Source organism: Boleophthalmus pectinirostris, unplaced genomic scaffold, assembly GCF_026225935.1.
Source record: "Boleophthalmus pectinirostris isolate CB_2022bp ecotype Guang Dong unplaced genomic scaffold, ASM2622593v1 HiC_scaffold_3, whole genome shotgun sequence".
NCBI classification, from domain to species: Eukaryota; Metazoa; Chordata; class Actinopteri; order Gobiiformes; family Gobiidae; genus Boleophthalmus; species Boleophthalmus pectinirostris.
The window spans coordinates 40,455,855-40,481,128 of NW_026571299.1; the positions used below are offsets into that span (position 1 = coordinate 40,455,855).

The 25,274-nt window shown below is 39.1% G+C and overlaps 1 protein-coding gene across 1 annotated transcript in view; it reads right to left on the bottom strand.

Annotated features, from left to right (window-relative positions):
* The window catches only part of LOC110171178 (cadherin-4-like), a 345,743-nt gene extending 327,635 nt beyond the window's left edge, over positions 1 to 18,108 (bottom strand). Inside the window, 2 exon segments of the mRNA XM_020936869.2 lie at positions 16,365 to 16,476; positions 18,046 to 18,108. Of these exon segments, the coding sequence (XP_020792528.2) occupies positions 16,365 to 16,476; positions 18,046 to 18,099 (166 nt within the window). The 5' untranslated portion in view covers positions 18,100 to 18,108.
* Positions 18,109 to 25,274: the final 7,166 nt, after the last annotated feature.

The window sequence follows — 25,274 nt, forward strand, 5'->3', positions numbered from 1 at the left end:
TTTTCTTGTATAAAGCTGTCTGTGAACTACAAAAGGCAACTAATCCAATTTAGTAAAAGGAAATGGTGCAAAATGTCAAAGCCTCATGTTGTTTTCATGCCTTGTATTAAAACAGAAATTGGCAATTTCATAAATATCACATTTTTAATATTTTAAAACTGTGTGGCAAATTGAATTTCTCACTTAAATTGCATAGAAAATATTTGTTTTGCTAAGAAATGTTTGATGCCGAGTTAGAAATCACAGTCAACACAGAAGCAGAAACTACAGGTCAGCTTTGATTTCATGCACTGTGTCCCTCACTAATGATCGATATGCAGATTGACAGCTAGATAAGCAAGCTAACCAGAAACACTTTTGTACTTTGCTCTGTATTTCTCCGTGGAGAGCCACATGCTTGATGATATACACACACACACACACACACACACACGTGCACACACCTACCCACACACACACACACACACGTGCACACACACACACACACACACACACACACATACATATACACACTCATTGGGACAACTGCACTTATTTGCTTGAACATCACTTTAATTATCCAGAATATAAAATTGGTTTGTATGTAATATACATTTAAAGTTCATTCTTCTTGTATCAATGTTTTCTGAAGCATGGCGTTTTGAGCTCTTTTGATTAAAATGAGGTCCTAGTATCACAAACAAGATATATTTTTGCTATTGCTTTTTGTAAGACATATTCTTTTTCTCAACCCCTGTCTTATTAAAGCTGCATTACTGAATGTTCAAACCTCAGAAGGAAAGGAATTTAAATCTAAATAGCTCACACAAACCCTTTGGCACTTGGTAAAGCACAGGTGGACTGTCAAAGCTCAGTCAATCCATTCTCAGCAACTCTTTATTTCAGGCTTGCAGTTGTTTTACTATATTCTCTATGGGGAAAAATACAAATTTACAGTCAGTTATGCCAACAGTACTATGCGAGTAAAGTACAGGTGCCTAAGTCTTGAGTGGAAAAGTGAGGACATTAGAAGTACTGATTTAAAAGATGCGTAATGACTGATGTTAGAAAATAAGAGTTTGGCACATTTCACATGGTGCCAGTGTCATAACAGGTGACAGTGTCTGGACTTTTTACTGTGTCGAGTGTGAACCATAAAGGGCGCACAAGGCTAACTGAGATAGGATGTTGTTGAGAGAACATTTCACCAATAAAACACAACCACTCATAAAGAGACTTTCTTTTTCAGGGTTTACTATAACATTTCAAAAGTACAACATGTGCCCGTACATCGTCGTGGTCCTTTCAGCAGCTCAAGGTCTGTACAATCTGTTCATGTGTTAGACTAAAGAACATAATGCGACTAATGGACTGACAAATGGTTGTTTTTGTTCTTCATTACCTTTCTTATTACAGTGTTTTACTGGCAAAAGTTTTCTTATTAAGTATGAGATGAGAACAGAAGTTTTCTATTTACGTGGCATTGTTTATTTTTTTTTTATGACTAAGATTATGAGAAGTTCAATGCAACTTGAAAAGCATACATCTTTCTTCAATTGTGAACTTTGAACTTTATTTAAAAAGAAGGTAAATCAAATTTAACATTAACATTAAAAGAGCCTTTTTTTTTAATTTAATCCATAAATGTGTGTGTTGGCTTTTATTTAAAAAAAAAAAGAGAGATCCCAGCTTGAGGTGGGAGATATACAGAAAAATGACATGAGGGGAAAGCAACATTAACTGCATAGATCAGGCAGAATCACCTGATCTACAACAGCATATACCATAAAATCTAAGTGTCTAGAGACTATTTGGAAATCAAAAAGATGCTGTACATCCCATAAACTTTTAGTCTCTCTTAATGTTTGGTCTCTTATTTGCAGAGTTACGAGCACAAACACCTGATGAACAAATACATCAGCAGATTTAATAATGTGAGGTACAGAAGCAAAGTGCTACACATTTGTTGCAATAAATACTGGCCCAAAGTACAATCATCAGTGTTGGGGAGTAACAGATTACATGTACTGGAGTTACGTAATCAGAGTACAAATTATGAGTAACTGTATTCAGTTACAGTTACTGTTTCAATGACTAGTAATGGGATTACAGTTACTAAAACCAGGTCTAAACCAGGACTAAAACCAGGACTAAACCAGGACTAAAACCAGGTCTAAACCAGGACTAAAACCAGGTCTAAACCAGGACTAAACCAGGACTAAAACCAGGTCTAAACCAGGACTAAACCAGGACTAAACCAGGAATAAACCAGGTCTAAACCAGGACTAAAACCAGGTCTAAACCAGGAATAAACCAGGTCTAAACCAGGACTAAACCAGGTCTAAACCAGGACCAAACCAGGTCTAAACCAGGACTAAACCAGGTCTAAACCAGGACTAAACCAGGAATAAACCAGGTCTAAACCAGGACTAAACCAGGTCTAAACCAGGACTAAACCAGGAATAAACCAGGACTAAACCAGGACTAAACCAGGTCTAAACCAGGTCTCAACCAGGACTAAAACAGGATTAAAACCATGCTGTGTGGATGCGTCTCCTCGTCTTCTATCGATAATATTTTTTTTAAAATTTGGTTTAGTAAAGTCTGGGCTTTTTATTTTCTTTTAACAGACAAAACATCTTATGTTACAATGTCCGAGTCTTTGCTTCTCTACAGCAAATCAAGTAATCCAAAGTATTCAGATTACGTTACTCACGTTAAATAATTTAAAGGATTCTGTTACAAACTACATTTTGGTGTATGTAATCTGTAATCTGTAGGGGATTACATTTTAAAAGTCACCTTCCCAACACTGACAATCATGTATGACATAAACTGACGATTGTAAAAGATGACTGTTGATCTAAAACAATTGCATCTATTTAGTTTAAAACCCCTCAATCTTAAGTTTTGACTATAGACCATCAAAAGAGCTAAAGACGTTACTGGTCATGAAGTAACCATAAGTGCTTGGTGAACAAAGCCAACTACACAGTGCAGTCATTTAATTAAGAAGTGTTAGAATTCCCGAGTCATAGAATCAGTCCCGTGGACCGATACACAGCTCCCCCATGGAGACACACTGGGCTGTGGCGTGGGTGGAAGCTATATGCTGAGTGTATGTTGTAAATCTTGGTGATGGGGCGGCGTTCCTCATCTCTCAGGACACGGCTGATGGAGGATATAGGTGTCAGGGAACATGTGGGGTCGCAGGGCAGCACAAGGTCAAACTGCATGGACATTTTTCATTGATCCTGTGAGTGGCTATTTGCCAGAGTGCGCTACAGAGAGACACCTACTGCATACAGCTGTGGAATATGAACAAATAGGTGACTGTGTTTATTGAAAACTTACTAACGTCACTAATATATAACTACTGAGGAACATCACATTTTTGGAAATTACACATTTATATAGGGCTGGGTGATATGGAGCAAAAAATATATTTCGATACATTTTGATATGGCTCGATTAGGGATGGGCATTCGATGAAATTTTCTTAATCGATCGTCGGAAGAATTAACGATCGATTATTGATTAATCATCAAAATGTTTATATTAAAATGATCATCATTATTATTACTATCTGCACTACTAATCTGCATAAATAAATTCAACTTTACGACATATAAACATAACGACTCTAGAGCCACATCAGCCCGTTTGACATTATAATGTGTTTAATTCAGTTTGGTTCAACTCTCACAGAAACAAAACTTAAAACCACATCTCTAATTTGCATAAACTAAGTGAAGATAAAACTACAGCTCTTGTGTTGCTGATGCAGTTCAACTTCTGTCAGATTAAAAGACATGACTCAGGTGAATACAGGTTAGTGTGACCAGATTTGTGTTTGTCAAAACCAGGACATCGTACGGGGGGAGGGAGGTGGGGACTCGTCATCAACATTGTGCGACTCTCACCTGGCAAAACTTTTTCCCTCTGGACACAGAAACATATGTGCTGCTTTATACACTGTGCACATGGACTCACACTTGTCCCGAACGCAATGGAAAGCGTGGAATTTCTTGTACAAGTCATCGTTAAATACCGACCGAATGTTTCTGAGTGCAGAGACACATGTACAGACCTGTTCAGTCACACTACACACAGCAACCTACATTCGGTTTGTCGATTAAAATTAATGTAATCGATGAAATTCTTAATGATCAATTATCGATTAATCGATTAATCATGCCCATCCCTAATCTCGATATACTATATATCTCAATATCTGTACAGGAAAAATAACCCCCCAAAGACTACAGCAAAAACAAATATCTCAAATTCCACAAGGTCTTTTTTTATTGAAGTGAGAAGAGGAGGGCAGTTCATGTAGGAACAAAGTGCTTCTGCAACATTTAAAAAAAATCCCTGTATACAAATATAATCATTTTACTGTAAATACATATTGCCTTCTTTTCATTCAAAAATAAAACAAGCTCATCTTTGCATAACTCAGTTAACCACACGATAACCAGAACCAAGATCTCCCACAGGAAGGAATTTTAAAAGATCAATGTTCCTAACCAGCAAGGAGCTTTGAGGTATCCCACAATCCACTGCGCAGATCAAACCAAACATTTATATATACTATTGTACAAGTTATACACTACAACAGATTATTCATTTAAAGCTGCATCACTAAACTTTACAACATATAAACCATAACTACTATAGAACCACATCAGCTCGTTTGACATTATAGTGTGTTTATTGCAGCTTTGCCACATTTCTTTAAGTTTTACAGAAAGGAACCTTAACACCACATGGCTCATTTGCATGAATTATAAGTGCTGAAAAAAACAGCTCGCTTCTTGTGCACTGAGGCGGTCAGCTTCTGTCGGACTAAAGGACAAAACTCAGTGTGCATTAGAGACCGGAGAAATGCATGATATAGAAATGGAGAAAACTCTTATTTGCTCACACAAAGAGGTTTTTGAGTGAACACGGCACATGGACGTCTACTTACAATAGCAGCATGAGTTGTATAGCTCGGTGCATGCCTCCCATACAAAACTGTAGTGGTTGTAGTATGACACTTGTTAAAGCCTTCATGGTTCAAATGAAGAGAATGTGAAAAGTAACAATGCCGCTATTGAGAGAATGCACATTATATCCCTCCTCTGTTCACCACACAAATATATTCAGTGAACAGACTAATCTAAACACCCCGTGTGACTGATTCCTATACTGCCAATTGCCATTATTTTTCTATTCTTGGTGAGAAATTATATTCATTTTGTAGTTATCAGCTCAAGGCAAGAGCACAAGGACTTTGAGCCAAGCGGTGCAATACACACTGCAGTTGAGTGAGGTGGTCTACTGTGATGTCAGGTCACTGTTCAGGTCTTTTCTCATAAAACACTAGACACACTACGATGTGGCCATCATGGAGTGATTCTTCAGATTTTTTCATTGAGAGGATATACATTTTGTATGAAGAATCTATCTAAATGACCCTCAGTGACTCTAAAGCTCCAAATTTGATTAGATATCTAACTAAAAATATTAAACTGAATTACTCGAGATGCACATTCTGCATACTGTAACTTTAAATCCAGTGGCTGAGCAATGGAGATGGAGAGAACAGAAGAGAGGCGAGCACACTTTAAATGGACTCATTTCCATATGGTAAATCCTAAAGGTATAGAGGGGAGAATAGAGACTTGAGTAATGAACTTGTGAGTGAGCTTACATCTGTGAGGTGAAACTGAGGTCTTCCATCGGGAAAACCCTGCGTTTCTACCCTGCTCCAAACAGTCAATAAAGGATTAATCAAGGCGACCTGATCGTTAAAATGCATTGAGATGCAAAGCACTAATACCATCGATTTAGATAGTGCTCAATTAAAAAGGTGTTTGATCAGTAATACACAGAGTATTCACTGGACACAAGGTCACAAACTGTTGGATTCAGCAAAAAGCAATGTTTCTTGATGCCTCAGAGATATAACTACACATGATTATATTGTATGATGTCTGAAAAAAATCATACAAACAAAGATGAAATCATCACTGGTTAGATTATTTTTATTTTTTTTTTCTGATAACCAAATACTGAAGCCTGCTTTGTTAAAATTCCCTTTACTATTTATGCTACTTTTAAACCTGGGTAAACTTGTAAACTGTGAATGCTATGGCAAAACTTAAGTGAAAAACAGAAGGAGAAAGATCACAGCCGATCATTTTGTAATGAAATATGAAATATTATAAAATACACACAACTAATTTTACCTCATGCATGGACTACAGCTGCATTGCTTTTATTTTAGGTTTTATTAGTTTTTTTTGGTTTTTTGGTTGTTGTTTTTATTTTATAACATTTTTTGTTAGGCAACCTCACTCTCATTGCTTAGTCATCCCATAAACTCTTATCAGTCTTGCCAGCTTGTGAAAGCAATGCTATTTACTGCTTTTTATAAAGAAATACAATTCATGTTATGCAGAATTGAGTTAAGTATTCTGGCCCAGCCCTGCACAATATTTTCTGTTTCTCATGTGGCCCCATGGAAAAAATAATTGCCCACCCCCACTATAGAATATAATGTACAAATTATGTTTTCAGTCATTAGAGCCGTTTTGTCCAAAATAATAAGCTCAAATGATTAAAGAGGAAATGTGAGGAATACTGCATTACCATATTCCTAAAAACTAGATCAGAGAAGGAGGGATGTTGACAGACATGGTCCATCTACACCAATTTGACAAATTTGCCCTTGCCTCATCAAAAACACATGCATTTCACTGTCCAAGGCATTCTGTTTTTATCTTTTAATCCTTTGCCAAGGTCTTCTATTTTTTTTTTTGGCTAAGACCATCACAAGCATTCCTTCATTTAATCACTCCTTTAACCCATTACCGGCAGCCCTTACAAATTCACTTGGAGAGTATTACCTCCATTTGAAGGTCAAAACTCAGGGCACAATTAGTTCACCTCTCTGAAGTCTAGAAACGAAGATCTGGCAAGCAATCTCCCAAGTGCAGAAGGAACGGGCACCCCATCCATCTCAGAGGCTTGGCTATCTGTGCATATGCATTGTTCAAGTGTGAGTCGAGTGGCTTAATGCAGCATGTTAAAATAAATAAGGATAGTGATAAATCAGCAGTGTCAATAGCAATTCTGCAGTCAACTCAAACTGAGTCAAACATCGCAGGTTGTGAAATACCTAAATTTAAAAAACAAGAACATGAATCCTCTACCGAGGTGCTTGCCGATCCCTTTATAGCTGTTTATTTGTAGAAGGTGTTCAAAATGCACAAGACATTACCACTCAAATATCGTCAAGCAAATCTGTAAATTCTCACACCTAAGTTAAACATTAGAAGATTAGAAGTTTCCACATTGATTTTGCAGATGTCCACTCAGTTTCTTAGTACTTGTGTTAATTGTTTCTTTTCTTGCTTTATTTGTAAGATGCATTGTATGTTATACATTCCTTCGATTGGCTAATCTGGCTATCAGTCACACCCTTCATAACTCTAGCTCACATCTCTACCCTATAAGCAATACTACTATTGTGTCTTAAAGGCTTGATTACCAGAGAGGGTAACATAACCCGGGTATGCATGTATCATATTTAAATAAACCACCTTTCTTTTATGAAACAGATTCATTCATTTTAGATGATATAAATACAGTAATAAAAGGGGCAGGGTCTGGACATATGAAGAGCAGTGTGATTGATCGAACTCCTCACTTCAAACTCCATACCTGCTGCCAGAAACCTGCACCAGAATGACGGACTGATTACTGGCAGTGCGCAGGGCAGTCCTGTGTGATGTCACGTAGTTCTTGAAATTTTAGTGCCTCACCAGAGGCAGCACAGGCACACACACACACACATATATACCCAATGTATATGGCTACCTGACTGAAACACTGAGCAGCTTCTGAAACTTTTTTGTTTTTAGTTTTTTTCAGTTTTTAACATCATATCGTGGGATTTTAACCAACTAAGAACTGCAGCGTGTGCATTTGAAAGAACACAAGTAAGGGCCTGTTGGATTGTGTGAAATAAGATGAAGAGTTTTTGCAACTCCAAGTCCTTTTGCTTGCCAGTCCTCTCCTGAGTCTGAGTTTGAGCTTACAATCCAAAGAAGTGTTTATTTGGACCTGATCTCCAAGCACTGACCAGAGCACTGTGCTCCAGAGGTGTTCCTGGACCAGACTTCTTTTCTCAGGGTTTGAGGAGTCCTGGATGTTGGGAGACACCAGTTGGGTCTCCTCTGGCTCTTGATCGCTCCCTATTGGTATGGAGCAGAACTGAGCCTCCAGGTGGAAGTCGTCATCGTAGAGGTGGTCATCATCCTTTGACATATAGAGGCACCAAGGCTTTGTTGAGAAAGGAGTCACGCTGTCCATATTTGTGTGCATATTCACCAGTATCCGAGAAGGAAGGAGCCAAAAATGTTCTTTTGAGAACAGAACATAGATAAATTTTACATTCTATAGAATCTGATATCATATCTATCCATGGGTTTACAGAATGAAGAAAAATTATCACTTTAAAAAAAATGACTATTATAATAAAACAATGCTATTATGTTATAGATTTTATTATTATTATTATTTTTTTAAATTAGGGAATAGGTTAGGTCATCATTTAAGATCATCTTCATTCACGTGTTGAAAATATGTCTGTTGTATTCTATTTATTGTATTTATTTATTTTATTATGATGTATGTATTATGTATATGTATTATATTATTATGCTTGTTCTTTTATTGATTTAAAATTGACTGTGTTTTGGTGTACTTCATTTTAACATCATCGCTGATGAATCTGGTACTGGCTTAGTATTTCCATATTTTCAGATGCACATAATATTTACAATTTAGGGAAAAACTCCAGTGTACTCCAGTGAGTCTCAAAGTGGGGTCTGGGGCCCTCTGAGGGGCCTCAGTTTGGGGGGAATGCAATTTGTTCTTTCTGTTCTGTTCAGTCATGCAGTAGTATTATATTCAACAAATCAAAGACCAGATTTGGTTTTTGTTTCTATTTTCAAAAGTGAAATCACTGTTATCACATGACATATTAACCTACTAAAAATGTAAATTTCCTTACGTGCCAGGAGCCAAGAAGGAGGGATTAAACTGGGTGCGTGCACAGTAAACACAGGCTATAGAGAGCAAAAAAACAGTGGTAAAAAGCATTGTTATTATAAAGCCTTTTGTCTTGTATTTGACGTATGTACACGAAAAAGCAGTTGTGATGAAACTCCCACGACCCAGCATCCAACCTCCCTAGTACAGCTAATACCCGTCCAAAGCGAGAGCAACTCAAATCCACAAACCAGAACTAATAAAATCCCAGCCCGGACAAGGGTCTACATCATTTCTGCTGACGGCCGCTTCCTCTATCAAAAGCTTTTTTTTTTTCTCCCAACAGGGCTACTCCGCTGAGGAAATAACTGGAAACAGGATGAAAAGTGGTGGCTCGTACTATATATCATGGGTGGCTTGCTTGATGGAATTGGCTCAGCATGTTTGTCAAGTAGTCGAAATCGGACGGATACCCAGCAGATAAAGAGAAATAATGTAGCCCATACCTGTAGTCTATCGGGGCCACGCAGACTGCTTGCCCAGGCTGGGGAGATGAAAGAGTCTCCGGAGGACAAGAGAGCAGGAGAGACGGCCGGCAGTCAGAAGGGAAAATGGCATACCGCTTATCAATTGCCTGGGAACATAATCCTCCCCACTACTACCACAGTTACCACCACCATCCTTTGGGCCTGGACACTCTTATGAAAGCCCTGTCACTTTGGATTGGAGGTTAGGAGTTCTCATGTAGCCCCGGCGTCTGTTTCAAAGCAGATACGGGCTGCTCGCCAGATTTCTCCTGGTGGGGACTAATTGGGGTCATGTTGCATGTCATTTTGCATGTGTAACGTCAGGAGATGGAATTAAACAATGCTGAGGGTCGGGCACAGTGGGGAGAGTGGTTACACGAGACTTAAATTAATCTTCCTCGATGAGAGCGAATAGATTTTTTTTTTCATACATAACAAATGACGCAGTAAAAATAATTTGAGTGTATGCAGAAATCAACGACAAATACTGATTTAAAACTGTGAAGATCTTGTGCAGATGAGCCATGGAGGATGAATGCACTTAATACATCGTCATGGGCTGGTCGCTTTAACAAGTCATTAATATTATCACCTCGCAAGTGGATTACGATTATGTTCACACACAAAATATGGCACAAAATATGCCATTCACTTTAGAATGAACTAAATTCTGTCCTTGGACAATGTAAAGTAAATCTGGTGACATAATGCACAGTAGAATGGTGAGAGGAATGTATTCTTGGAAGCACAAACACAGAAGCACAAAGGCAAAGGCGAAGAAAGGTGCAGCTTCATAACCGTTTCAGCATCAATTAAATGTTTCAAAGAGACGGAGCTAACCAAGGCTAACAGACTTGAAGTAAACCAATGTGATATAAGCAACAGATATGGTTGGTTTAAGGTCCTACATTACACAAAAAGGATTCTAGTGACCTTACGCCATGTTACAATAGTGTTACTTAATCAAAAACATGGCCCGAGTTGTGTATTGTTTCATTCACACATTTTTAAATAACACTTTATTATGTTCAGTAGGGATTGGTAATTCCAGGGCTGAAATGATCCAAACATGATCCAAATGATTCTAGTGAAGATGTATGGAGTTCAAAAACACAATGGAGCGCTTTCTGTATTACCACCAGTGTTGGGAAGGTGACTTTTAAAATGTATTCCCCTACAGATTACAGATTATATACACCAGAATGTAGTTTGTAACGGAATCCATTAAATTACTTAAAGTGAGTAACGTAATCTGATTACTTTGGATTACTTGATTTGCTGTAGAGAAGCACAGACTAGGACATCGTAACATAAGATATTTTGTCTGCTAAAAGAAACTAAAAAACCCAGACTTTACCAAACCAGATTAAAAATATTATTGATAGAAGAGAAGGAGACACTGTCCATGCAGCATGATTTAGTCCTGTTAAATCCTGTCTGAGACATAGTTTAGACCTGGTTTAGACCTGGTTTTAGACCTGGTTTAGACCTGGATTAGTCCTGGTTTTGGACCTGGTTTAGACCTAGTTTAGACCTGGTTTGAACCTGGTTTAGTCCTGGTTTAGATCTAGTTTAGTCCTGGTTTTAGTCCCGGTTTTAGTCCTGGTTTTAGTCCTGGTTTAGTCCTAGTTTAGACCTAGTTTAGACCTGGTTTTAGACCTGGTTTAGTGTCCGGCAATGAGTGGAATTACCAAAAAAAAAAAAAAAAAAAAAGCCCAAAATGTGAAAACAGGAAAATACCGCCGTGTAATCCAATTATTTCAAGCAAATAACTGTAATCTAATTACCACTCACTGAAACAGTAACTGTAACTGAATACAGTTACTCATAATTTGTACTCTGATTACGTAACTCTGGTACATGTAATCTGTTACTCCCCAACACTGATTACCACATGACATCACAAGGTGGAACAAAGTGTCTTTAGTTTGAGAGAAGAACTCACCTTAATATGCAGGATTTGTGCATTAAACATGTGTGAATGCAACAAAGCACAAAGCACAACTCCAGGTATGTTTTTGATGAGGAAACTATTATAAATATTATAACAGAGATCAGAAAATAATGCAATATGGGCAGTTTGAGTAATAATTCACAGTTTCTGTTACACTGTAATTAAACAACCATATTGTTTATCTGGCTATTTTAAGTAGCTACCGGTGCTATCTTGTTTGTTTTGAACAACAAACATTCAACATTGAATTTGTCCGTGTCCCATGTGTGGCTGAAACAGATTAAGCTGATTTCATGGCTCTGTTTGAGTTGTGATGTGGGAAAGTGACCAGACTAGCAGATTGAAGGCATCCTGACAAAACAGATCTCTACAACATGGCCATTTCCTTAATAAAAATAGAGATACTGTTACTATGATCTAAAAATGACATTACTGTACTTTACTTACTATAGCCTCATCATAATTTATAGATACAAACTAAAGGGGTCACAAATTCCAAACAAAGGATCTGTGTTAAGAAGGGCATCTGCTCTCCTCTGTCAGATCAATATAGAATTTACTGCAGAATTGGAGGTAGATGATTTGCTGTGACAACACCAGAAGAGAACATCAATGATTGTATCAAATCAAATATGTAATAATACGTTTCAGCTCTTTTAAAAATGTATCACCATCCTACTTTGAATAACTCCCAAAAATCTCCACATATAAAAAATACCTTAACATTTGCTGATGTGGCCCTGCACCGTGCTTATTGAGTCACTGGGGCAAAGTCATCAGTGCCGTCTCTTCAAACACGGCGTGACAGTACCTTAAAGAGACGTGGGGGCCTGAGCGGAATTCCAATGCCCCTCTTGCTCACTCTTGTATGTGCTCCTGGATGTCTCTTGCAATGTTGGGATCCAAGAGGTGGTTTACACAGCTCTGTAGAATCATTGGAATATTTTTTCTTTTCATGGCTTATCTGGCCGCAGTGGGGATCCGCACAGAGGTTATAGGAAATGCAACCGCTGCAGCAGAACTCCTGAGCGATCCTGACCTAGGTCTAGTAGATCTCCCCATCACCAAAGGATGATTTGTTCAATACAATGTGGCTCAGCTGTGAGATTTGAAAACATGTCAAACAAAAAGACAAAGGTAGCACAAAGATCATAAGCTTATTTAACTAGCATATAGATATAAAATTCTGGAAGGGAAATACAGAACAGTTCAAAAAAGATATTTTAAGACATAACTTGACTCTAAGGCTACGTTCAGACTGCAGGGCTCAACGCTCAATTCCGATTTTTTTGTGAAATCCAATGTTTTTGCGAGGTCGTTCACATTTCCAATTAAATGTGACTTGTATGTGACTCCAGTGTGAACAGTAAACGACCTGAAAGTGTCCCACATGTGCACTGGAGACACAACGACGTCAACCTCAGCGAGCGTGCTCAGTGTTTACGGAAGTTGTCCAAACATGGACGCAGCATTGAGCACCTGGAGATTTAAAGTTCCTCTCGTACCGGAGCCACAACATGAACAACTTACTTGTTTTAAGGAGGAGATTGAGAAGGAGAAGGACGAGGTTTTTGGCCGTGGTGTTTTGTGGGACAGCGGCAGCGACGTCCGTTGAAAGGAACGTGTGGATGTGGAGACAGAGCCAAGAGTGGTGAGTGGTGATGTGCTTCACTTCAGTGACATGGAGTTCATTAACAATTTTCGCTGACTTCAGCGCAGAATAGTGACGTTTGTGTCTTGTTGATAACGTGTAGGTGAATGAATGCGCTTTGGCCGTTCACACTGAAGTCACATGTCAAAAGATCAGATATGTATCGGTTTGAGGATCACATATCCAAGTGTCCTGGGTCACATTTGAAAAAATCGGATCTGTGTTGTTCCGACTGTCATTAAAAGATGAGATGAAGTCTGAACGCAGCCTAAGAAGTGTGCAAACAAACTAGTGTTTCTGCATATATGGAACTGGTGTATTTTGAGCATGGACTTCCAACCTTGAGGCCCTATACTGTGAATCAATTATTTGTGCTTCTAGAAAATGGGCATCATTCTTTTTCAGGTAGGGCAGCGGAGCAGCTTCTAACGAGCAGCAAGGGAGCCCAAGATAAATAAAGGCCAGCTGCACAATGGTGAGATAGGAGCACCAAAAGCTCAATGGATTTTTCTCACCAGTTCAGGATTCAAACTGATGTTTTTTACTCGCCTTGCTCATTTTTGCAGCAGTTTGGCTTTCGTTTTGTTTAGATAGGTGTATCTGTGAAATGTTGAACTTTTGTAACATACAGTGTAATAAAAGACTCAACAATATCAATTCCTTCCTTCCATAAACCAGATAATATGCAAAGGTTGTTTTAATAAAATGACTAGGAGTTACTGTGTTACTCCAGCAGAGCTACAGGCCTCCACTGCCCGACTCATGACCGTCTTATTGTTCTGCCTAGAATGCATTACAGTATGACAGTTAAGACATATATATCTTGCAAGTAGCAAACCCTCCACCATAAAAGTCACACAGAGCACCTTTAAAACACATATGGAAGCGTTTTGCTCAAGGAAACAACATCAGTCCACTGCACTGATTTACTAACCTGCTTGTAAAGAATAGCTAAATGTACTGCTTCCATTCAGTTTTCTTTTGTTCCTGTTTTCATTTAGAGTGGCTTAGAACAATGCTTATCTCCATTTATTTTGGCACTGGAGTAGCACATGCAGATGGTTTTGGACCAGATCTATCAGGCTAAAAAACTGCATCAGTGATCATTTTAGGTTCACTCTTTTTTTACCTCAGCTTTAATAGTAGTCTGTGTAGTTGCTTCTACTTTCCATACACAACATCCACACAATACAGCTTGGCCGCTGACAGTGCCGGCCACCTCTGGCTTGACCAGGGCTGCAGAGCACACATTGTTCAATGACTGGAAAGTGACTGTGGTTCACACATGCACCTGCAGGGCTACAGTCCTCCAGCTCTTCCCCCATCGCTCACTGTCCGTCTCTCAGGGGACACAACAACCCCGCCTCCAGCAGCGGCCTGGCAGCACCCCAGCAGACCCTCCCTCGTCCTAGCCTGGCCCATTCATTTTGTCGGGACAGTTGACAGTTTGAGGTTAAACATATTGTGGCAGGAAGTATTAAAAGCTTTGTGCATGGAAAATGCAACTTCAGTACAGATAGGAGCTGTACATTAATCATGACATGAGTTAAGCTGCACAACACACATTGATTTCTGTTGTTTAGAGTGAACACAAAAGGTAAAATGAAACACAGGAGAGGGATTTGAATGTACGGTAATGTGAGATCAAAGCTGCGGTTGTGTGTGACATGAGAACAGTCTCACTAAAGCAGGGCACATCTGCATCACTCTGCACAGAAGCTTTATCAACCACACATTCTAACATTTTGTGAGTGCTGCAATCTTGTCAAGTGTGTCATATCAATATTAGACTTTTTACACCGCACAGCGGACACATTTTTCACTTGTCAAGCTCACATTGTTTGAACTCCGGTTCACTCTGGGGACAACAGTACAGTGCCAAAGTCCCTGCCCCCATATGCTGCCCTTTCAAAATTCACATTGTGTCGTGATTGTTTTGCAATGTAAGGATAACTCAGTCCACTTCTACACCAACTCAAACCTTGAGCTCCCAATTCCCTGAAGACACCCCCTCCTCACTGACGCCAGACCACTGTCCTTGTCAGTGCAGTAAGCAGCCCAATAACCTCCACAACTATTTGCTTGTTTACAAGCACCTGGAAATGAACTATTATTATTTGCAGACAAACGAGGATTTTATATGTTCTTATTTTGTTTATTTTTTTATAGGGACTGATCCAAACCATGACCAAACTGTTATACAGCAGTCCGATGCATGAATCATTAGGTTTATAATTAGGAGCACTTGTCCCTTGATAGAAATCTTCACTTCAGTAAAGTGGAACTTTTCCAGTACACTACAACCCCAGGAAGAAAAGCAGCTGTCGCTAACATGGATCCAATTAAATAAAAGTATAAAACACTGCAGTCATTGTAGATGTGAAAGTTACTAATATTGCTGTTTCCACACCAAATAATTTCAATGCATTAATCATACACATATAAACAACTTAGAAATAAACTCTTCAGTAATCAAATTGTCAGAACCATATTTCATTATTATCTCTTAAAAAGTTCTCTATTCAGATTATGCAGCACTAGCAGCTATTGAGAAGTATGCTCCAGCATGTACAGCACATGTTTCTAGAACTGCCTGTACTCAAAAGTGATGGAGCAATTAAAGACAATTATATGGATCATCAAAACAGCAAGAAAATTAAATCACTACCACAGTGATCATTCAAATGTATTCAGTTCCAAGCTCTCCACTGTCAAACTGTCCCCCATCCATGTGTTCATTCATGTCCTGAAGTTGTCTAGATCATAACAATAACACATTTTAATTACAGTATAAACATATTCTAATATAATAATATATTTTGAAGCCATTGTGAGTAACAGTGTAAAGAGCTATAACATCACCATCAGTCAACTATAGAGCTCTGGATTATGTTTTCATAAGTCAAAAAAATGTCAAACCTGTCACTTTTACTGTTACTTGTTTACTGTTTACTCTATCAATGGCACATCTGCCTGGGAAGCTACGTTTTTGACTTTCCAGATTCCACACTCTGTAGTATTATATGCCAAATCGACATGTAATGCATCTAACTGGAGCTTAGCAGCTTGACATGAAAATGAGTCTTCCAGCATTCTTCACACACAAGATAAAACAATACACAAGTAGCAGCAGCAGTAGTAGTAGTAGTAGTAGTAGTAGTAGTGTTATAGTAGTAGCAGTATAGTAGCCTAGTAGCAGAGGGCTCACCTTTGAGAATGCGCTGTCCATGCAGCACGTCTCGAGGGACGATGACGGTGTAGAAGTTCTGGGAGAATCCTGGTCGACATGGTGCTTTGAGGGGCTGGCCTGCCTTACTCCCCTGGGGACAAGTGCACACAGCCTGTTAGGTGTGGGAAAATAAAGCCGGAGAGAAGGAGCACAGGTCGACAAGGTGGACAGTGCATTTCTCTCACACACAACTTCACCACTGGAAACTGTAGGTCCTGCTTTTGTTCTGTTACATCTGAGTAGTAAAAATGGCATGATCTAATTATGCAGCTTACAATAAGTAATATTAAAATATGAAGTCAATAAATAAAGACAATAAATCTTTTTAGACTGTTTTTTTCTGACCATTAAATGATTCATTAGGGCTTATTGTGAATATGTCAAAGCTAATTTATCAAATTGGTCACTGTCGCTGCATGGACACACAAGTCTCCTTTTATGATTTGAAAGGCATTTATTGTGTCCATTCTTGCAAGTTTCCGGGAAAAACATGAATGCAGTATTATGTGCTGTGCAGAAACAGAGCTGCATCCACTGCAATACAGCTTCATGATTAATACAGGGTTGCATGATGTGTGGCTCAAGGCTGCAAGGAGCTCTATAGATGCACTGTACATGCCAGGATGTAGGTTTAGGACATCGCACTTTAACAATTGTATTCATTTTTTTACATTGTAGCCTATGACATGAATTGAAAGCACCATCATGTAAAAACTCCAAACTTTACCTTACATCTCTTGACATGTAACAAATGATTGATATACATTGCCCATACATTCCACAGTGTAGTGAGAAAATGTATGTAAAATGATATGAAAAGGTGAGCTGTGGAAAGGCACCTGCTCGCTGCCATTACACATAACATTCTACATCACTTGAATGCCACAAACGAATAGGCTAAATAACTATTGTCCTCCTGGAGCAAGAAACGTGTGAGATTCACAAGCAAAGCCGATGTGCGTTTGAAAAGGAACCGAGAAGGAAACCAAAAAATTACAGCCTACTGCGGGCCACTATTTTTTTTTTTTTTTTTTTTTTTGTGTGTGTCCATTGTATCCTCCAACTCAAACCTCTGTCATTATTATGCCCTCACTGTCTCGCCCACAAATAGAACTGCTATGCACATTGTCAAGTCTTTCCCATCGTTCCCTTTCACAAAGTCTCGGCTTAGAATACATTATTGCCCGTATTAAAATAAAGTATGATAAGCTCTTCGTAATTGGCTTCTGGAGACACGCTCATTAAACGGGATTTGTGCTCAAACTTCATTACAATCGGAGACGTAACCACCCCACCAAAGAGAGGAAATGACAGCGGGTATAAGTTGATTTGAAGCAGAAAAAAAAAAAAAGACAGCGTGCCCCGCATCAACGCACCGCTGCCTTGAAATGAAACGATGCTACTTTGAAACTAGAGTTGCTGTAGCGATGACCGGCCATCAAACCGCTCCAAAATCCACGCGCCGTGCTCCCTTCGCGCGGCACTGCAGACAGAGTAGGCTCCGCGCTTTTTTTTAGTATTATTATTATTACTACGGGAGCACTTTGGGTTCATTCGGCGCGTCGCACGAACTAAAACTGTGCGCTATATACAGCAGTGCAGCACTAGTTCCCACTGTACCCTCTTCTCAGCAAGACAGAAAGAAACTCTCAAATCTTACCGAGGATGAGCCCGCAAGTAAGGTGCAAGCCAGGATGACGCAGCCAACGTTCATCTTCGCAACGGTAAAAGGTGAAAGGAAGCGAGTCTCGGGCGCCCAAACACCTCGGTAAATTCCCCGTGTGTGTCTTCCTCCCGACAGATAAGCGAGCGTCCTACTTGTCTGCCGCAAAAGTGCCGTTGTGACAAGGGAGACGCTGCGCTCCGATCCAGAGGAAAGCTTGCGCCCATTGGTTAGGAGCGTCACTACCACCCCTCCCACCTCCGAGCGAGAGGAGGCACGGCAAGCGCGCGCACACCGCTCCACGGGGGAAAGAATATCCCTTCAACACTTTGGTCATCTTTCGCGCTAAAACGCATTTTCCACTCTATTTAGATTCATTTTTTATTTTTTTATTTTTTTGGATTGCGGTGAAGCGGAGGCGGGTCTGGCGGTTTTGACTGACAACTAACCATCCGAGCGCTTTCAAGTGTCCATCAGCGGAGTGGAGTCTATTTCACAGCCCAGTTACCCCCTCTGGCCCCACTCCCTGCCGCTGCCACGCGCTTATGAGCTGTTTTATTGCGCCGGGGCGATGATAGCCCACAGTGGGATCAGTCTTTAATGGTAAATGTGGGGATCAAAAAAGAAAGCATCAAACGAGAGCGAAATGAATCGGCTACACTTGATGATCTACAGGAAATCTGAACCCACATGCTCAGTTTGTTTTGTTCATATTGTGAATATTTAGACTATAACTGCAAAAAATAAAAATAAAAAGTTGCCTACTGTTTATAGGCTTAATATATTGACACCTGGACAGTCCCACTGTAATGTTGAATTGTCAGAGGAGTCTTGGCCCAAACAGGGAATCTATCATAGATCATGTCGTATGCTGGTCGATCTGCTTTGCTTTTCATTGTTTGATTTTCTTACAGTGGAGCTCAACAGTGACCACCCGCCGCCGTTAGAAGTAAATTTCTCATTAATTTTTCCCACAGACTTTCAGAAAAAATAAAAATAAAAAAAAAGATTAAAAGTTTGAAATCTTGCTCAGGGCTAATCAGGAAGTACAAGCACATAAGTTCTGTGCTCAGGTCTCTGCACTGGCTCCTGTGGCTCAGAGAATAAACTTTAAAGCAGCTCTGCTTGTACAAGTGTCTCCATGGCCGAGCACCAAAGTACATCTGTGACATGTTAGTGTCATATGAACATCTCACACTCTGAGGACCTCAGGGACCGACCTCCTGCTGGTGCCCAGAGTCATGACTAAACATGGAGAGTCAGAGTTTCAGGTTCATGCAGCTAAAACCTGGAACAGTCTTCTTGAAGATGTGAGACAGACTCTTCTGTGACTGGTTCTGTTTAGCTGTGAATATGACTGAAAGGTTTTTATACTGCAATCTTCTCTTATAATGCTAATTTTACAATGATTATTTATGTTTTGTGATAATTTTGTTGTATTGTGATTTTACTGTGTGTCTTATTCTGTAAAGTAATTTGTGTACAAATGGTCACATTTTTCTATAGCACTTTTCCACCTTCAAGGCACTCAAAGCACTTTACAACAAGGAACCACTCACCCATTCACACACATTCACACACATTCACACACATTCACACACACACAGTGTACACAGACACTAGGGGCAAGGTGGGTTAAGTGTCTTGCCCAAGGACACAACAACAGCATTCATCTGTGGGAGCTGGAATCACACCAGCCAACCTGCGGGTCAGTGGGTCTGACAGTGTCAAGAGTGGGATTTGAACCGCCAACCTTCAGACCAGTGGACAAACGCTGTACCAACCGAGCTACTGCCGCCCAAATACACACAAATAAACTTGCCTTGCCTGTAGTAGCCTAAGTGATGAACACAAGACCTATTATTTTAGTCTATTTAAAATGTATTTCTGAAACTTTAGAAACCACAAAGTTATTAAAACATTTCATTTTAAATGTGCTTTTTGGACTTAAAATAATCACGTTATGGATATTAGTTAGAATATTGCTGGTTAGCTCCAATGCCTTTGAACTCTTAATAGTCTAAGGGGAAATTGAATGGAAAATTTGCTTCCGAAACCACTGTTGAGCTCCATTTCGACGGCCGACAGTAAGCATTTGTGATTTTAGGGCTATACAAAAGTGGCTGTAATTGAATGTTTTTGTGCCTTGAGGAGAACAGGAAAACTCAAAGGAAAGATTACACCTGTTGCAGAACTCAACGCTCAGGCCTTGCTGTTTGCTAACGTCCACATTTCTCTGTTAAATATTCAACTTTACTCTGCAGTATTCCTCAAATTTACATTGCCACAATCATTTGAAAATAAATAGACATGACTAATGAGACAAATATGATAAAGTTATGTGCGATTCTACTCAAATACTGCAGTCAAAATACAAGAGGACAGACCCAAAACCCAACAGCTTAACAGACACAACTCACATACTGTGCCATTAAAAAAAACTTCTTACCATATCCCCCACTCTCCACCTTGCACACCAGAAATATACAAATCAATATGGTATCATGAGTATCTTTTTCCATATTGATGACAATGCAGTAAATTATAAAACTGAGCTGAGTCTGACATGAAACTTCTTCTATTCTGCATTTCTTCAATATATAAAAAATCTTATTACCTAATTTCAACTCCTTAAAATACCCAGAAAAAACATGCATGCTTACTGCAGTTTCCATCTTCGCAGATCTGATCCGTACTTGGTCTGATGATGTGAGGTAAAGTACTGTTGATGTACACGAAGGCAAGATGTTATCTCTATGGAGACCGTCCACCAGAAAGTTACATAATGCACCTTTTATTTCATAATAGTTTTCCCTCAATAACAGATGGACATGGTAGCACTTTATAATAACTACACTTTATTTAGCCTTAATAAAGCATGAACAAAGACTTAATTAATAATGATTCATGCTTAGTAACAACTTAATTACTTCCTGAATTAGCACTTAACTTGCACTTAATTCACCTGTGCTGTAAATAGTAACTCATAAGCAGTGTTGGGGAGTAACAGATTACATGTATCAGAGTTACGTAATCAGAGTACAAATTATGAGTAACTGTATTCAGTTACAGTTACTGTTTCAGTGAGTGGTAATTGGATTACAGTTACTTTGTTGAAATAAATGGATTACATGGCGGTATTTTCCTGTTTTCACATTTTGGGCTATATCCCCCCTTTTTTTAAATAATAATAATAAGTAATTCCACTCATTGCCAGAAACTAAACCAGGTCTAAACTAAATCTAAACTAGATCAAAACCAGGTCTAAAACCAGGTCTAATCCAGGACTAAAACTAAGTTTAAACTAGATCTAAACCAGATCTAAACTAGATCTAAATTAGATATAAATTAGATCTAAACCAGGTCTAAACCAGATCTAAAACAGGTCTAAAATCAGGACTAAACCAGGACTAAAACAGGATTTAACAGGACTAAATCATGCTGCGCGGATATGTCTCCTCCTCTTCTATCAATAATATTTTTAATTTGGTTCAGTAAAGTCTGGACTTTTCATTTTCTTTTATCAGACAAAACATCTTATGTTACGATTTCCTGGTCTTTGCTTCTCTACAGCAAATCAAGTAATCCAAAGTATTCAGATTACGTTACTCACTTTAAGTAATTTAATGGATTATGTTTCAAAGTACATTTTGGGGTATGTAATCTGTAATCTGTAGGGGAATACATTTTAAAAGTCACACCCCTCTTTTTTGTCCAACGCCCCTCTCGTCCTGGAGGTGACATGAACAGGAACAGACCCACCAGGTGCCAGTTATTTCCAGCCTGTCATTTTAAAAACCATTAACTGCTCCTTAAATGACATTATAACTGTCATTCCACCAAGTTTAGTATGTAACTCTAGTGCACCTCAGCCCAGACCCCCAGTATAATAATACTGACATTTGACAGTTTTAGATCAGCCCCTTATTTCCATATCTAAGAGGTCAGGACAATTTAATCCCATCAAACAGAATAGAACAGTATTGCTATGTCAATCACCACAGGCACCACTGTCCAGGTCCACGCCACTCACTCAAGCTTTTTTTCCCTCACAAAACAAAAATCCACCAACCACCCTCTTTTTTATTTCTTTTGAATAATATCTTCAAAATCAAGTGCTTGAGGCTGATAATTAAGGAGCACTTCAAGTTTCATTCACTACAGTTTAGTGGGAGTTTCTGTCCACGGGGCAGGAGTTTTAAGGTCAGCAATTTCAGAAGATACTGCTTTCTTCTGGCATTGTGCATTCGCTTGTATTACTCCCTGGATATCTTGGCAGAAAAAAGGCATTTGGCAGACAAGGATTTACCACCCACACGTTACACAATAAACAATAACTTTAATGCTTCAAGTCATGTGAATATATCAGTCACTGTCATATCCACACCAGGGGCAAACTGACAAGAAAGAGGGGTTACGAGGAGCTATTGTGGATAAATCAGAGAGAGCTTGAAGTAAACACAGTAAACAGTATTCTGCCTCATGGAGGAAGTTTAAAGTATGCGACATTGTCCCTGTAGCTTTTACTAACATAGTGCATGTTGTATTTTTGTTGGGGAACACCATGCCAGACATATGTTTCAGGCATACATTTGCAAGTTTGCATCTCTATCTTAGGTTTATGAATAAGTTTGGTGGAGGAGGAAGACCCTTACACACACACACACACACACACACACATGCATCCACACACAAGAAGGCATCTTGCCCAAGGACACAATGACAGCATTCATCTGCTGGAGCTGGTATCACACTGCCAACTGCTCAACCAATGATGTTTTATGTTGTATGTATGAACTGTCAGCCTTTGGTTCAGTGGACAAACACTCTACCTGCTGAACTACTGTCACCCTTAGTTGTTTAGCCATTTTAATCCATTTGAAATTGAAACACTGAACCTGGCCTATAGCAGAAAAATGATGAACTTGGTATCCCTTTATAATAACTAAACCTGTTCCAGGTGCCACAGTGGGGGCATCAGAGGCAAAAACTGTCATTGTGTCCTTAGGCAAGACACTTCAACCACATTGTCTAGTATGAAAGTGGTGTGTGTGTGTGTGAGAGTGATGGTGGTGGTTGGAGGGGCCGATGGTGCAGATTGGCAGCCTTGCTTCCGTCAGTCTGCCCCAGGGCAGCTGTGTCTACAGTAGTAGTTTGCCACCACTGAGTGTGGAGTGAATGAATAATGATCTGTAAAGCACTTTGGGGATCTTGAAAGGCACTATATAAATGCTATGATTAATTAATTAATTATTGAAGAACTCTTTTTCCCCACACAGCGTCCATACTCATTCAGACACCTATTTATATACGGAGCTTTAAGCCTGACTTTGAACAGTGGACACCTTTAAATGTCGTCTGGCAAAACCTTAACATCAAACACTCTGTCTGTCATTGATGTGATATCCACTTGGAGTCCACAGATTAAGCAACCTATTTGTTCATTATGAATGGTAAATGGTCACATTTTTCTATAGCACTTTTCCACCTTCAAGGCACTTTACAACAACCACTCACCCATTCACACACCAGTGTACACAGACACTGTGGGCAAGGTGGGTTAAGTGTCAAGGACACAACAACAGCATTCAGTGGGAGCTGGAATCACACCACCACCTGTGATATTTATGTTGAGAGCAGGATTCGAACCGCCAACCTTCAGATCAGTGGGCGAATGCTCTACCAACTGAGCTACTGCCGATGAATGAATCAGTTATGCTTCTGGGATGCCATGAAGAGCTTAGTTATTATTAAGTGTATTCTCATGAGTTGCATTCTTATTTCATTAGTTTGTATTTTACTTATGTCACTTATTACTTTCTTATTCCTTATTCCTGTGGGGACCAGCAGATTTGGATGTAAGCTTCCCTAATCTGTTCTCTAAGGTAAACTGCAGTGATCAAGAACACATCCTTATTTGTTCTATTTTTAAGTGATTGCACAATACCATGTAAGTTATAATAGCTTTTCATTAATCAAGCAATTTCCAGTATTTCATTTGTGCTTCAAGCTGAATGTTGATGACAAATGGTATTGTTACTTTATGGACTCTTTTCCCCCTTTGCCTTTATGTATGAGTTATAGATTTCTCTGTTGTGCCGCATTTAAGAGCAATTTGTATTACTGCTATACATCTTTGTCCCAGAGCAGAATGTATTAAAATAACAATACTTTTGCTCACATTTGGTTTCCAGAGGGACTCATAAATACATACATTGCCATGATTTTGTCTCATAGCAGATAAGCGTGCCTTAGTATATTAAATGTGCTCATGGAAGGGCTCATTGCACGTTTAATGATGCCGCCTGCATAAATTAGGGGCCAAGCCGACATGATTATTTGCCTTGGATAGCACTTAGACAATAGTGCATGAAGAACTGCGGAGTGGCTGTTATCTTTTTAAGTGTACGGTTTTTGTACAAGCTGACACATGCCAAGAAATTTCTTTTTTGCCTCTCATCAGACAGAAAATACTTGAGAGATAATTAGCAATAAACATGAGAACTCGAGTGTAAAAAAAATCTCTCAACATCAGTGTGCTACCTGTAAACAACTCTGAACAACTCCTAATACAAGATGGGTGGTTGGGTGGCCGTTCATTTACTAAAAAAGAGACATTCCCGACTGCCACTGTGCCATATTCAGATCATTATGTTGTATAATTGTCAGAGGAGCTCTTGGCTACACTGACTGAACATGAAATCTATAAGGGCTGGAGATTGCCAAGTACCTCATAATTCAATACGTATTCTGATACAGAGACCATGATCATAAGACTAATACAAAGCCAGTCTTTACCCTGCAAAAAAGGCAATAAAAGCAATCACATTATCATCTTATAACGAACCAACCAATGTATTATTTATAAATCTTCAGACGCTGAAATTATATGATTTAGTCGACCTTTACACTCTGAAAATCATGTTCAAAGTAAACAACAATCTCCTGTCACAATCTTTACAGAACATGTTCAAAATCGGAAAGAGCCAATATGAGCTCAGAGGCACGACCATGTTTATCAAAAAGAAAATCAGAACAAACATTATGAAATTTTGTAAATCTGTTAAAGGGGTGGAGCTGTGGAACAACTGTACAGAAAACCTAAAATTGTGCACTAAATGTTTAACTCTGGACAGATACATGAAATAAGATACTTAGTTTGTGCTGTAGTATTTTGATGTTCTGTTACTGATTAGTTTGTTTTCTCTTGCTGTATTTATGAAGAT